Here is a 15145-nt window from a genome sequence, read left to right as displayed (position 1 = left end):
TTACCATACCAGTATGCATATATGCATGTGCTTAAAGTATATCTAAGTGCACAAGCTCAATAAAAACACAGGCATAGGAAACCACACACTTGTAAATGTTTGCTTTTGTATATATCATCACGTGGCCTTGTTTGCAATGAATGTAGTATGTAAATTGTAATTTTGTCTCTATTTGGTAACTTTTTTGTACACATTTTGTTGGTTTTGTTTTCTTTTTTATGATTTACTAAATAATAAAAAAAAAACATGACCTTCCCAATGCGAGTGGTGCTTAATTTTTTTTCAACAACTTAAGACTAGTAATTGAATCGGTTGTCTTTTTACTGTTGGCATGCAGAGTCCCAGAGAAAAAGGAAAATATAGTAAATTGTTGGAAGAATAAATATTTAAGGGTATTTAATTTTGTATAAGATTACTATTATTTAAAAGTTCAAATACACCATTGACATTGTCAAATAAAATATGTGTATATTTACCTATTTTCCAAAACATTTCACGAAGCAATGATAGAAGATCCTGTCAAAAATTTCAGGGAAAAAAATCTGCAAACATGTTCACTTGTTTTAAAAAGTAAAAGTTTACAATGTTTTGAAATACAATTTTTAAAAATAGAAGCAACATACGTATGTAATATTTGAAAACCTGCACTGTAATTCTTATAAAATTGTGTCTTTATGTAAACGTCAAATAAAAAAAATGAATTATTTTAATAGGACATTTGTTTACTGTTAAAAAAATATTTTAAAAGAATCAGTTTTATCAGGGCTACATTTTATTAAATAAAATATAATACAAGCAATGTACCCTTTTTATCTTCAGACGTTTAGAAAATGTCTCCCTCTTGAGGTTTGTATTAGGAACAACAACTTAAATAATAAAATGCCCACCCTACAAATTCTACTGGGAAATTTATGTCATGAAGAGAGAATACAATATTTTGAAAATTACTTTGATAGCAGTGTAATATGTGAAAGCAAGACAAAGTAAAAAAAAATAAAATAAATAAATAAAAATCATGTTTCTATAAAAGAAGAAGTGGGACCTTGTTTTTTTTTAGTTTTAAATACATGAAAAGGAACTGCTGGAACATCACAAGTTGTGCAAGACATCCTGATTACCCACTAAGGCGGAACCCAACCCAACAGCTGCCTTTGCAGAGGTCAACTATTCTGTTTTACATGGTCTCTTTGAAAAACTAACACAGCATAAATTTCAGAGTTGATTCCAAACTGAATTTAAGTTCATGGCCAAGAAACTTGCACAGAATTAACATTCACATATTTTCTCCTTAGGAATTAAAGATTGTACGTTGGTTGTAAACACAAGTCCATCAGATTTTGGTCGTCACCCTTTCGTTGCTGGTGCTCTTGGTGTCGTTTATACTCCCCCTTGAGGCTGGGTCCTCGGTAGCAAAGTGGAGGATGTGACGCATTGAGCGGTTCATGCTGTCTTTGAAACTTTTCCCTACGCACACGTAGATCAGAGGGTTGAGGCAGCTGTTGAAGTATGCCAGACAGACGGCCAGCACCTGAGCCAGGTAGATTCTTGGACTGTGGAAAGAATGCAGAGGGGTTGCCAGTTCGATAAAGTCCATGATGTGCAAGGGGAGCCAGCACAAGAAGAAGCTCAGCACCACAACAACAATGACTCTCAGGGTTCGTTTGGATCTGGCCCGACCACGTGACGGTCCCCTCCGGGTGGTGCTGTAGACAACCAGGTGACAGATGACAATGACAAAGAAGGGGAGGATGAATCCCATCACAAACCGAAAGGATACGATGGGCCAAGAGCTTTCTTTGGAGTATGCTAGGACACATTCCCTCTTATGTTCCCCTTTTTTAATCTCCTGGGCGTAGACAAACTGAGGGATGCTGCCTAGCAGAGCCAAGCACCACACAGCCACACATGCCCATGCAGCTTGCTTGGGTCGCCTGTTGTTCTGGCACCATACGGCTTTTTTAACAAGCAACAGGCGATCCACACTGATCAGAACCAGCTGCAGAATGCTACAGTACATCACCAAATAGAAAAGGCCTTTAACTAGAGTGCAGGCTAGTGGGCCGAAGTGCCAGTGGTCATCATGTGCCAGGGGCACCATGAGCAGAGGGAGGGACAGGCAGCACAGAAGATCAGTCAGCGCCAGATTCAGGAACCAAATAGAGGTGACCGAGCGGTTCATGCAGAAACCAGTCACCCACAAAACCAGCGCATTACCAGGTACTCCAAGCAGGACCACCAGGGCGTAGAGGACCAGAGACACTATCTGTATGGGTTGAATCTCAGGAAGTAAGTTTAACTCTGTGAAATTATTCACAAAGATGTCAGGGTATAAATCTTCAGTGAAGTTGAAAGAGTCCAAACTGTCGGAATATTCTGAATCCATAGTAAATTAAACCTGTAAGTGAAGACAAGATTTAATTGAATTAGTTATTGTCTAATTTCATTTTAGAGACAATAATCTAGTGTACATTCTCATTAGGGTATGTAGATTACCTCTGAAAAAACACAAACTAATAAAAACATACGTATGTAATATTAAATTAAATCTGTAAGTGAAGACAAGATTTAATTGAATTAGTTATTGTCTAATTTCATTTTAGAGTCAATAATCTAGTTTACATTCTCATAAGGGTATGTAGATTACCTCTGAGAAAACAAACTAATAAAAACCTATTAGATTTAATGAATGTGCCTACTTACGGTTGATTGGTTTGTTGAAGTTCCACCCTGACTCTTTAACAGAAAGTTATGAAGCTGCGACTGCATTGAAGAGTACCTTTAACAACTCCAACCCCCGTAACACACATTCAAAGATGTACACACCCATCAGCACAATTGCACAAGAGTCACTACACAGTTCTGTCCAATGAGAGCTTAACAGAGTGATTACATAGAGAATCTGTGAATCTGAACAACTTGAACATTTTGCACAATGTCAAGTTTCCCTGTTTTGAAAGTTTATGACACTCTGACAACACTTAGGCTGCCTTGACCTTTTTCATGAAAATGTAGTGTTTTGTGCATGCTAATGAATTTCTAGGAAATTGAAACAGCTAAATCACAGCAAAAGGTGTTTAAGTGTTCCTGTAAACGATTGGGCATTATTTGTACAGGAAGCACAGTGTAACAAGTACAAAGAATTTTTTTTTATTATTATTTTTATTTCATTTAGATTTATTTTGTCCTTTGTTGTCACACTCTATGTTTTAAGACATAGAAGGCATAGAAACCCTCAGCACAATTTTCTTCACAGCTATTTTAAAATGTTTTTTCTTCTTCATGAAGGATCATACTTTCACTTGTTCATGATTCTGGCTCTTCTCACTTCTGTTGTGACACTTCCGTTTCCTTCAAGCAGATTTTTATCGTTTCCTGGACATATTTAAGAAACAGGAATTTAACTTTTTTGCTACACATCATGACAAGTTTCTTATTTGTCATTATTGTATTTTACTTTAGAGTATTGAAGTGTATTTTACTTTACTTGAGAATTTTGCTTAGGAAAGAAAAAAAAAAACCTTAGGATTATTGCACTACACACTATTATTGCATAAGTCCTGTGGAGGAATCTCATTTTCTTGCTAGGTGTTTTCCAGTCCTTCAGGGCTGGTGACCTGAAACGTTTAGATGCATCTCTGCTCCGACACACCTGAATGAAATAATTATGTCATCAGCAGGACTCTGGAGAACCCGACTGCATTGTTGAGGAGGTAATCCAGCCATTTTATTCAGAAACTCAAACAACTTTACCACTACGAGTTTCATTGACCGGTGGTCAGTGGCAACATTTATTTTTTCAAACAAAATAGACATTTTCAGAAAGTAGGTACACATAATAATATCACACTAACGTTTGTTTGTTTTACACATGGATTGCTTCCCAGCAAACTTTTCTGATTTGAAAATCATATTGTGGAGTAAAACGAAACTTGAGAAAACATTGTCCTACACGTTTAACATTTGAACATTTTATTGTGTAAACTTATGGGAATGATGTTGTTCTGTGACATTTGAGGAAACATTTGAAATGAAGAACATTTCCCAACGTGTTTCACATAAATTATATTGTGCGGTAACATGAAGAACAACTCGGGGTAACATTTTCCCACATCTTACATTCAAAGATACTCTTATGTAAAAACATTAAAACAAATATGTAAATTTATAGTTTGCACAACATGTGAAACCTGTGAGGAAAACCTTTCCAAATGTAAAATTATGATGTTTTAAATGTGAAAATTGTTGTGACGCGAGAAAATAATTGTGCTGTAAAATGTGTAACACGGAAAACATTCCTAATGTGAGACAGATGGAAAAGGAATTCCATGGAAAAAAATGTAAAACGCATGAAAATCTTGTGTAGCAAAATGTGACATCACATATCACACACACCCCTCCTAATGTTGAGGGGTTTTCTATGTTTTTTACATAATGATAGGAGGAATTTTAACAATTAAAAATGACTACAAGCTGAAGCATGTAAAACAAAAGTAATGTGTTTAGATTTCACATGTCAGAATTAAATCCTTCCATAACACAGGAACCAGATATAGAATTTATTCCATGTTAATGGGATAAATGTTGCCTCAGGTGCGTTTCACACATTGAAATTATACAACATTCAAAGAATTTGTCAACATTTAAAGTACATGAATAACATGTTACAATTTTTAATTTTACTTCAGTTGTTTGTTCTCATTACATGAAAAATTTTAGTTCGTATGTTTTACGTCAATGGAGTGTGTAGTGTCTGGATCTTGCCCTAAGTAGAAGAACTTTAACAACATTTCAAGCAAGTAAACGGAATATTTAAAATACTAAATATGCTACAACCCTCATCTTTCCCATATAAAGAGAACAAATACTTTATTGTTAAAATTTAAAAAATAATAATGTCTGTTTATTCAGATTTCCCACAAAAGCAAAAACATTTTGGGGTTTGATCTGTTCAAACATTTATCTTACTTCAAGAACTGTTGGTTTTCTGCTGCTGAAAGCAAACCTTTGTTACAAAAAACACGTAAAAGTCCTGTGCAGTTCCAAGTTATATGAACCATCAGCAGGCAGCTAGCGCACTGTGATTTACTACGTCCTACATGCTGGAGGAATAAGCACATAAATATTTCAACTAAACTACCCAATGTGAAAGGAAAAGGAGCAGAAAAGGGGGAAAAAAGTTGCGACATCAGGGTTTTTGAGAATATGGAACATCCCAAAAGAAATGAAACACAAACCTTCAATTTCAGCTAAATGTTGCCTTAAAATATACTTTTAAAAGAAAAACCTGTCCATTTGTGTTTGGATGATTATCTTCCCCGATCAGAAAACATCAAAATCCTTTCAGTCAAAGACATTGAACCAAAATGTCCCGGTTGCCTTGTCGTTTTTTGTTGCGTTTTTGTTGCTGTTGTTGTTGTTTACCTAACTATTATCATGATAACGTGTTTGCTGCTTTGCAGCTGTTTTTGTTGTTATTTTTTCATCCCAACAGTTATTGCCACAGTTCATCTCAAGATGTTTCCTCGCAGGGTCAGCAGAGGCGATGTTCTTAGTGGAAGGTGGGGGCACTGTTGGGAGGAAGAGTCGGGGTGTCGTCTCTAAATGCATCAGACTGAAGGTCTGCAGAAAGAAAAAAGTTTTGATTTAGCTTTAAAGCATTGCAAAACTACACACTACAAAATTCAGAGAGTTTGCTCGGCCTTCAAAAGCAGGCATGGGTTCTCTGCCTTTACCCCGTTTGCCCTGTGTTGGTCTTTGTTACTTTTTTATATACATAGAACCAATTCAAAACTAGCGTCATTTCAAAGCATTTTACAAAACACTCCGGTCCAGTTAAAATACAGAAATATATGATACATTAAATCTTGGTATCTAGACAGATTCAAAGTCCTAGTTATAAAACAATGCATTCGGTTTATGTCATCAAGCTTTTATTCAAATGAAGTCCAGCTATTTCAAATGAGCGACGGGCTTTGCAGCAATTACTTCACCCGAACAAGGATGTGGCAGTTGTTTGCAATAGGTGGGTAACATTGCAGCAATCCCTCATTCTGGGCATTACAACTAATTTTGAAAAGCAAAAAAAAAAAAAGAGGAAGATAATGGCTTTTAATTTTCAGTTAGGAATTTGTTTTATGCTGTGTGTGTTTTTATTTTTAAAACCTATTTCTCAAAGTAAGTATCTAATCAAATAATTGCAAGGGCTTAAAACTAATGAAAAAATGACTGAAACATTTCACAGCTGTCTTTGAAAACTGGATGGATGGAGGGATTTGTTTGCTGCATTAGGGCTGTCCTATTGTACCACTTATGGAAAGGATCTGTGTTTACTTTTCTAAATATTAAAGAATATGCTGTGTTTTTTTTTGTTTTTAGGTTTACAAATATTATTGGATTGGCTATGGTCTCAATGGCTTGATGTTGTTCTGGTTGCACACATTTAGTTCCCCAGTTAGTGCCAAACTGCCCTTGTTACTTTATATTTGTTGTCTTAAATTTTTTTAATTAATGTACAATGCATACTTTCAGTCATTTTCAAAAGGAACTGGCTATATTTTTGCTTTATTTTCCCCTGTAGTGAGAAGGCTATCAGAAAAATCATAGAAAGTGTCATATGTAACATGTAGAGAAATTTCGGCTTTGTTTGGAAATGAGGTTGTGTGCAAATTTCCTGTTCTATTTATGCTTCCTTGCAAAATTTTACATCATTTTTTCCTATGTGAGGCGTCACGTAGTTTAAAAAAAAATGCTTACAGATAAAGTAGCAGTGTGATGTGAAACCTCTCTCTCTTTGTTTCATCCTATTTAAGACAGAAGTTTAATATGAGCATATTTCTTTAAAGTCTTTGTTTGCTCCATTTTGATTTAATCTTAAGCTTGTTTTCTCTAAAGTTATTAATTTATGAATAATATTTTTTGGTGTGGAGCAAATAGGACCCTAAAATGCTTGATTGCTCAAAGCTTACAGAAATTAAAATATTCATATGTGCCCCTCAATATTGGCTAATGCTGCTAAGAACACTTTGCTTTATTTTTTATAAATAGTTTTACACGCCAAAAAATGTAAATATATAACAATAACATTTAAACTTATGTGAACATTTAATTGTGTAGGATTTCATAACTGTTGTAAAAATATCACTGAACATTTTTGACAGAATAAAATTTTGATCTAAACATTTAAGAAATTTGATCTTTTTAATAGTTTATTTTTTTAAGGCACAACTGTTTTCCACATTAAATTAATATTTGATGCGTAAATTATAATTTTCTGTAAAACATCATTGTGAAGACTTGCAGATTTTTTATTGTGTGCAAACGATAGATTCAAATCAAATTTTTTGCAACTTCAAAGCTAAGTCCAAAACCGGGGGAATGCTCATCAGCTCACCAAGGAGTGTCAGGCCTGACTGCTGCTGCAGTACTATTGATGTCTCCTCCTTTTCCTCGTCTTCTCCCCAGTCAGCAATGTTGGCTGGGGGGATGCACTGCTCCAGGAACAGGTCCTCCTCATCGTCTTCTGTTTCTATGTTCTCGGGAGGCCAGCGCAGCTCGCCGCTTTCCACTTCGCTCACTTCTGTGGGCTCCACAACGATGGAAGGCAGACGCTCCTTGTCCCGATCTGGACTGTTCAGTGACACCTCTGGGCCCAAGACAATTTCTATCGGGTCTGGGAAAATCTGGAAGAATCATTGGTTAAGAATTGAAAAAATAAATAGTCTTGCTCTCAGAATTGAAAATACCTCGGTCGTCACCTATTTAATTCTCTGTTTTTCAACATCAATATTCCTGCAGATTACAAAATCAACAAAAACACATTATTTATTCAGCTTTAGGATCGTATACTTCAATTTTAATGGAGTTTGAAGGATTACCTAAATTTCTTCAAGCTCACAGATGATTAGGACAAACAACCTCAATTAGAGTTTTCAGCCTAGTTTCCAAACATCTTGTGCTAATGGTACTGCTCTTTTTCAAGTCTCCAGTAGCATAGTGGTGCATACTACTGCAGGAGAATGTTGTTTTGCTCACGTTAGACGTGATTTAAGGTTTTTATTTGGTTCACTCTCATATTCTGATCCTTTTCTGTTGCTGCTTCTAAACTCAGAACTTCCTCTTCTTCCATTGCTTGTGGTATCCCACAAGGTCCTGCTTTAGGGTTTCTTTTTTTATTCACTCTTTCAGCCCGTTTCAAACACTTTATATTTCTTATGCCTTACATGACATTCAGTTGTGGATCTCTGTGTTGTATGTTGTATGAAACTGAGACACTGAGTATTTTATATCATAGCTATGCGAAATTTTGAGCTATTCAAAAAAGATTCAGAAATATTTAGGTAACCTTGTAACATTGTAGTACAACGATGACGACAGAGCCCACCTGGAATGGCAGTCTTTGGTCCTTCTTCTGCATATCTTCACAGTTCGGATCTTGATCACTCATCTTCTGCACACTCCTGCAGAAAGAGAATAAAATTAAACTAAGGAAAATTAGGGAAATAACAAGAAAAATAGTTTTAAATTATCTGCAGCGAGTGGAAAAAAGTATTTACCTTAAAGCTTACCATGATGGTTTTTCAAATGTTACATAATAATGTAAATACCAATTCAGAATGATGGCTGCATTCACATCAATGTAACTCTCACTTCAGGTTTTTATTTGATTTGTGTGCAAATCTGCAGTAGTTTACAGTTTCTTTAGTTCTGTTTATTACCATAAAAATGCTGAAGTTTCAGGAGGATTTTGGGTGAAGGGTTTTGAAAGTTTGTTCCCCTGAGTCAAATCATCTGGTCTCCCATGTAACCTCACCATTGCCACCATGTGAGTCACAATTAAAGCTCAGTTACCACAGAGTCACATCATCGAGCATCCCAGCGTTTTGACTGGCTTATGTATTTTCTGCCCCACATCACGTTGCCCAATTCTGGTACAGATGCGTGCAAGCATGACTCCCACACACAAAGTGAAACACATTAATTCTGCAGATTAATACACAGTTCAAACTGGGTTGTAAACTAAGACGGATCATAGTCTGTAGTCTTTCCCCCTTATTTGATTTTCTGGCTCGGAACCTGCCTGAGCGAATGCTCTGTTTCATTTTGGCCAACCTACGAGCTCCTATAAATAATTGATTGGGTTTTCTTTTGTCAGTAACATGGATGTGTTTGTGAATGTCCCACCTACAGAATGGCTGATGGGAAACAGAAAGGTCTGCAGAGCTGAATCCAATCCTCTATTTATTCCTCTTTCATGCTTCGCTTCTGCTTTTCTCCCTGCTTCTCATTTTGTTTCATATAAGAACCACTCAGTGCATAACCCCAAGGGCAGTGACCCAACCTCCTAAGTCTTGCTCTTTAATTAAATGTCCATTTAAAAACTGATGCAATCTAAATTCTATTCTGGGCTCTATTATCAAATCACAGCTACATAAATGTCCTGCTAGGTAGTAAAGCAATAAAAATATTCTGTGAATTCTTCCCTGAAAAGATGACCTGTGTGACTTTTGATTGAGAACAGGAGGATGAGAAAGGGGAATGTTGTCCTGCACTTATTTGTGGTGCTTATTAATATAGGACTTTGGTCCACAAAAACACATTTTGTGCTTATTTTTACCTAATTTTTCAGTTTCAGTTATACTTTTATTTGAAGCTGTTGTCTGGTAAATAACAGAACCACAAATGTCTGCTTAGGATCAATGCTGTATTTCCAAAACATTAATTTGGGGAAGCTTTAAGACTTAAAAAGTGCCTTTACGCAATTTTCAGAGAAGTCATTCTTCTCAGGAGCCACATTTACAGAGCAAACCCAGTCAATAAATTAGAATATTATTGTAAATCCAATTAATATGAAGAACTTTGTCTCAAAATTAAACACATTACATGGATTAACTACACAGAGATAGAAGTTTGAAGGCCTTTATTTTATCAGAAGGATAAATCTCAGTTATCCTTCTGAGATTTTTTTTTTTTTTTTCAGAATTTAGTTCTGCCCGCCTTGCCATCAGCTCTGATCAGCTTCTCAGTCTCTTCTAAAAAGAAGCATCCCCACAGCATGATGCTGCCACCACTTTGTGTCGTTGTGGAGACAGCATGATCAGAGTAATGTACAAAATTGGCTGGTTTTTGCCATTATTCCATAAGGGCCAGATATATGAAATACCCAACTGAGAATTGTCCTGAGAATTGAACAGTTCTCAGTGAAATGTTCAAGGTAAGAAATAATATTTTATAACCTAACTTATTCATTTCTTAGCTCCTTGGTCATCGTGGACTTGTTTCCTCATCCTGAGGAATTCTCTTAACATCAGTATTTACAATGACATTAAATTGAATTGAATACACTCAATATTATTTAAGGGTATTTTATGAAAGAACATTGAAACCTATACATCCCTTTCCTTTCAGTTATATGCTAGTTTATATTGTCTGTCATAAATCACAATAAAACTTTACGGTAATGTGGCAAATGTAAAGAAACCATGAGGCTAATCATATTTTTCTTTACAAGGCAACATGTCATTTTTTAGCAAGGAGATTTCAGAGATCCACCTAACTGGGGGAAGCTGAACAGATTTTTAGCTGTTCTTCTGTTTGTTTGATTTATCATGGGAGGCTTTATGATTCTGTACAACTATATTTATTGTTCACTATGAGCAATACACAAACACTAAGCCAGTTTGCACAATGGGCAAAACGAGGACACCCTGTTCTCATCCAAACAGGATCGGCTTTGAGAGGATGCTATCATGTTTGACCCACTTGTGAACGTGTGCAGCTTTGCAATTCAATTTCTGATACTGTGCTGTTGACAAGTGTTCCATGCTAAGCTGTTTGTGTGCCACCTGGTATGGAAACTTTCAGCAGCTATTATGATGAAGAAGCTTAACCTCTGTGTAATCCCTCGCATGCATCATTGTTTCATCATTGATTCAGCTCAGTCAACAGTCACCCTCACTTCTACTCCCCCCCCTTGATGGATTGCACTACATTTGACTGAACTCATCCACAAATGATAGATTTTTGTTAGCACAGAGAACAGTCCATGTCTAACATGATTGAATGTCAAATCTACACCACCTTAAATTCCGGTCATAAAGTTGTTAGCAAGACGATGGTGTGAATGATAACAGTTATCTTTTACATTTATGATTAACAAGGTTAAGCGTTTATATCTATAGTTCCTGTTTTCACACATCAGATTTTTTTTTCTCACTTGCCTACATGTTGTAATTTTTTGTCACGCACAAATGAAGGAGACATTGGACTGAGATATGACCTTCAGAGAGTGGCTTGTCTACAAAATTTACTGCAATCAACAACTCATTTACCATATTTGGTCACAACCCAGAACTACAGTTAAAGCCCTGTCACCCTCACTTGTCTTCGTTAAATATGGTGTGTTTATGATTCAGTAAGGACGAAACTAGTCTGACTCATATTTCCCAAATGACATAGTTCTGATGACTGGTGGGACAAAAGTGGAACTGTGTGTCCCAATACATCTGGCAGGAAGCTAACACAGCATTTTCTACAACAAAATACATTTCGCTGTTCTACGTCAGTACCTTAAACTTTAGCACGCTTTAATTATGCATCAGGACAACAGTTCAATGTGCTACAGCAAGTTTGACCTCCAAATAGCTAAAGAAAAAATTATATATGAGGTTTTAAGAGGCCTAGTCAAAGTCTGGACTTAATTCCTGTTAAGGTGCTGTTGTATGAGCTTAAATAATTCGAACATGAATTTGCTTTTGCTTTTGCAGCTCCATTGCAGCTGTAAAAGACTCAGCGTACGTTATGGCAATAACCAGTTATTACGTTTAGGGGGTGGAAACATTTTTACTTAGGGGCTAGTTATCTTGGATTGCTCTTTTCCCAAATAATTTTTTTTTTTTAAACATACTTTTTGCATTTAGTCGAGTTATATTTGTCTGATTTAAAAATTTGCTTAATAATAATAATGTGAATGTACAACAAAAACTGGGGGGGGAAAAACAGTAAAACCTGTCTCACACCTCTGTTTGTCTTGCCACTGTTATTTCCTCAACTGCTCCAAAACATTTTGAGGGCCAAAGCAGACTAAAACCTGATGAGGATGAGGAACTCATGTTTCTTGACAAAACCCTCTTGTTTGGCAACTGTGAAACTCAGGTGTTGCGAAAACTCTGGAGAAAAATTACAACAGTCCATTTTTCTGCTTCCTGTAAATAAAAAGGATTGTATTTTAAACGTTATGTGTAAAATTCTTCATGCTAGCTGCATGAAGAATTTCATCTGTCTGATGGGGCCAGATTTTATTCACAATATATTCACAAAATAGGAATCTTTAATGGATAAATATATATTTACATGTCAATGCTTACATGACATCACTCTCATCACTCTTCACAGATTTCCATTTTTTTACTAAGCAGCAGACAATAGGCAAACAAACTTTCCTGAGATTATTTCATAGGATCAAATAAGAATTGGTGAAACTATCCTATAAAATGATACAAATAAAAAAACTGATAAAAACTTAAGTGTGACTTTTAGTTCACACTAGAAAACAAGTTTTTTCAGCTTACCTAACTCCTTTTACCAGCTAATGACAAATGAATTCCTCATAAAGCCAATGTTGACAGGAAATATTCTATATGGTGTTATAAATTGAGTTTGAATTTTGTGGTGCTAGTTTTGTCAATGATTGAAACTATGATTATGGCCAGAACTTTAACAAGGGAGAGTAGCTTAGGACCCCAAGCTTTTGGGGTCCCTAAAGTAGTGGTCAATATGCTTAGAAAGGCACTTTGTAAATTCTGTCCATTTACCATTTATCATCATGAGATGTTTAACTTGCTTGATTTTCAGCTTTATAACAAGCTTAGTCCATGAGAATTTTTTGTTTTTTACAGCATTAATGCAAATATTATTTCAGTCACAAATACAGTTGTTTATTCACTCTGAGTTTTGGGGGATTGTTTTTCAGTGTTTTTATAGAACACTTTAATTTTCCCCTCATTTTTTTCTGTGGTTCTTATATTTATCTTGCACTTAGTGGTTTATTCTCTAATACACTGATAGGAGAAATGAGAGGGGAAATAGCCCTTAAAGTTTAACCTAATCTGAAGTGCAGATAAGAATAACAGCAACTGTGGGTGGCAAATATCTCACTATATTTAACTAGATGTTGTCTTAGGGATTTTACTAAGTAGCGGATGCTCAATTTGCCTCCCCTGCATTAAATGTTTCTTTAGTTTTTTAAAATGTCACTACTTCTAAATGTTTGAATTTGTAGGGAAGAATTTCTTTTGTCAATGTCATAAAAAAATTGTTTGCTTTCAAATGACATTTTGAAAATATAATTTTCAAAAATGCATATCTTTTTTCACATACAGATTTTGAAAAGGATAAGTCTTTTGCTCATTTTCATAGCATAACTAAAAAAAACTGTTTTGGCAGGTAATTTGACAGTGTTCAAGCTTTAATTATGAAACTTGAAGTGAATAGATCGAAACACTGTATAAAAAAACCTGGGAAGAAACTTCTAGTCTAAACCATGTTGCATTGGGAAGAAGTTGTTTGGTGTTTGTGAGTCAGGCATAAATGGAAAATCCCTATGCCTCTGAAGCATACAGTGTATATCCACTGATAAATGTAAAACACTTTCCTTTCCTGTGACATTTCAACATGTTTTTATCAGTTAATTTCTATCTCTTACCATTGACAGGAACTTTTATTCTAGCAAAGCCTGTAGTTATTTTCTTCAAGATCATATCTTCATGACTCTTACTTGAATTGCAGAGTTATAATATGGCAGCTAATTTAGCAGATTTTTACTACTTAGGGTTTAATTGGTGTCTAAAACACCATGCTTCCTACCCTTCTTTAGCAGTCAGGTGCATGTCTTGTTCGTCTTGGCATAGTTCCACAGTGGTGAAGCTTGGCTCCTCCACGGTGAGCAAAGGCGACACCAGAGGGGGTGCATGAGGGGGTGAGCAGCTCCCACAGCATTCCCCCTCTGCTGTCCTTCCACAGGAACTTGTGGCCTCCAGAGCGAAGCCTGGAAGAAGTTGGGCTTCCAGACCTTTAGAAATACCAGAGCTTGATAGAAGATCCAGTTGCGAGTGAAGCTTTGGTCTTTCTTGGTCAGTCAAGGCAGCCCTTTGCTTCTCTGGTCCAGGTCAATATGACCTCCCATCTGCCCACATGTGCTCCCCTCTCTCCTGTATCCAACTTCGCTTGGTTTCGTCTCTCTTTCTCCCTCTCTGTCTCTGGATGTTTCCCTTTTCCTCCCCACCAACTGCAAGGCTTTGGGGCAGAGACGGATTAGCGTCTCTTTCGATTACAGAGGCTGATGGGTGACGTCAGTCTGGCTTGACCATCCCCTCTGATGAGTTGGCACACTGGGTCACTCGTACATCTGCAAAGAGAGGTCACACAACAGTAAAGCCATAGAAAAACTCAGCAGAAATGACAACAAGATGGACACTTGGAGCTTTGCATTTATATGTAGTCTATGGGTCTTCCTTATCCTTCTGTCCATCATTATCATCAAGATTCTCACTGCGTTGTCAACTGTGCATCCCTCCATCTGTGGATTTAGATTGGGACAATTCATGGAATTAGCTCAGAGGATCAAGGGCTCAGNCACCGTCAGGTAGTAATTCCTGTTTTACATTGAGTCCAGTTGGTTTGCATCGTTCATTTTCCTCTAACTGAGATCATTTTAGAAAACTGCTTTTTGCATTTACTCAGCTTTTCTTTGATATTAAAATTAGCTTAATGATCTGAAACATTTAGCTATGCAAAAACAATATTAAGGGGGCAAATGTACAAATGTGTGTGTGTGTGTATAAATAGATATATATATATATAACAGGCAGACTGTTGCTAAACAGGCAGAGCACCACAAAATGCAATATGTAATCCCATCTGTAGGCTAAATAAATAAATCTTAAACAGAACAAAGATAATGCAACATAAAACGTGTATTTTCTCCTTAACTTTAATAATATGTTTTATTTTTTGAAAAACATATTAAAAACTGCACATCATATTTTTCATCCACAGTTGTCATCAAACATTTATGATCTCTTTAAAAGATGTTACTGAGTCTATATGTCCAATTTAAATCCAAAGAGTCCATAGCTACATTTTACTTTTT

At 36.1% G+C, this 15145-nt stretch overlaps 2 protein-coding genes across 3 annotated transcripts; both read right to left on the bottom strand.

Annotated features, from left to right (window-relative positions):
* Positions 1-752: 752 nt before the first annotated feature.
* c5ar1 (complement C5a receptor 1) lies at positions 753-2803 on the bottom strand. The gene is made up of 2 exons (XM_007575938.2): positions 2701-2803; positions 753-2395 (listed from the first exon to the last, which is right to left on the bottom strand). The coding sequence occupies exon 2, from the start codon at positions 2381-2383 to the stop codon at positions 1331-1333; it is 1053 nt and encodes a 350-aa protein (XP_007576000.1). The 5' UTR covers positions 2384-2395; positions 2701-2803; the 3' UTR covers positions 753-1330.
* Positions 2804-3756: 953 nt separating this feature from the next.
* LOC103154600 (protein LBH-like) lies at positions 3757-14536 on the bottom strand. 2 transcript variants are annotated; one of them, XM_007575937.2, is made up of 4 exons: positions 13861-14536; positions 8381-8456; positions 7391-7679; positions 3757-5619 (listed from the first exon to the last, which is right to left on the bottom strand). In XM_007575937.2, exons 1-4 carry the CDS (start codon positions 13881-13883, stop codon positions 5549-5551), a joined length of 459 nt encoding a protein of 152 aa, XP_007575999.1. In that variant the 5' UTR covers positions 13884-14536; the 3' UTR covers positions 3757-5548. The 2 variants fall into 2 exon arrangements, with proteins under 2 accessions (XP_007575999.1, XP_016518344.1); XM_016662858.1 differs by lacking the exon at positions 13861-14536 and adding an exon at positions 13700-13800.
* Between the last annotated feature and the right edge of the window lie 609 nt (positions 14537-15145).

The sequence above is a fragment of the Poecilia formosa genome, unplaced genomic scaffold, assembly GCF_000485575.1.
Source record: "Poecilia formosa unplaced genomic scaffold, Poecilia_formosa-5.1.2 Scaffold392, whole genome shotgun sequence".
NCBI lineage: Eukaryota > Metazoa > Chordata > Actinopteri > Cyprinodontiformes > Poeciliidae > Poecilia > Poecilia formosa.
The sequence above is the reverse complement of the archived record's forward strand: the minus strand, read 5'-3'. Positions and strand labels throughout refer to the sequence as shown.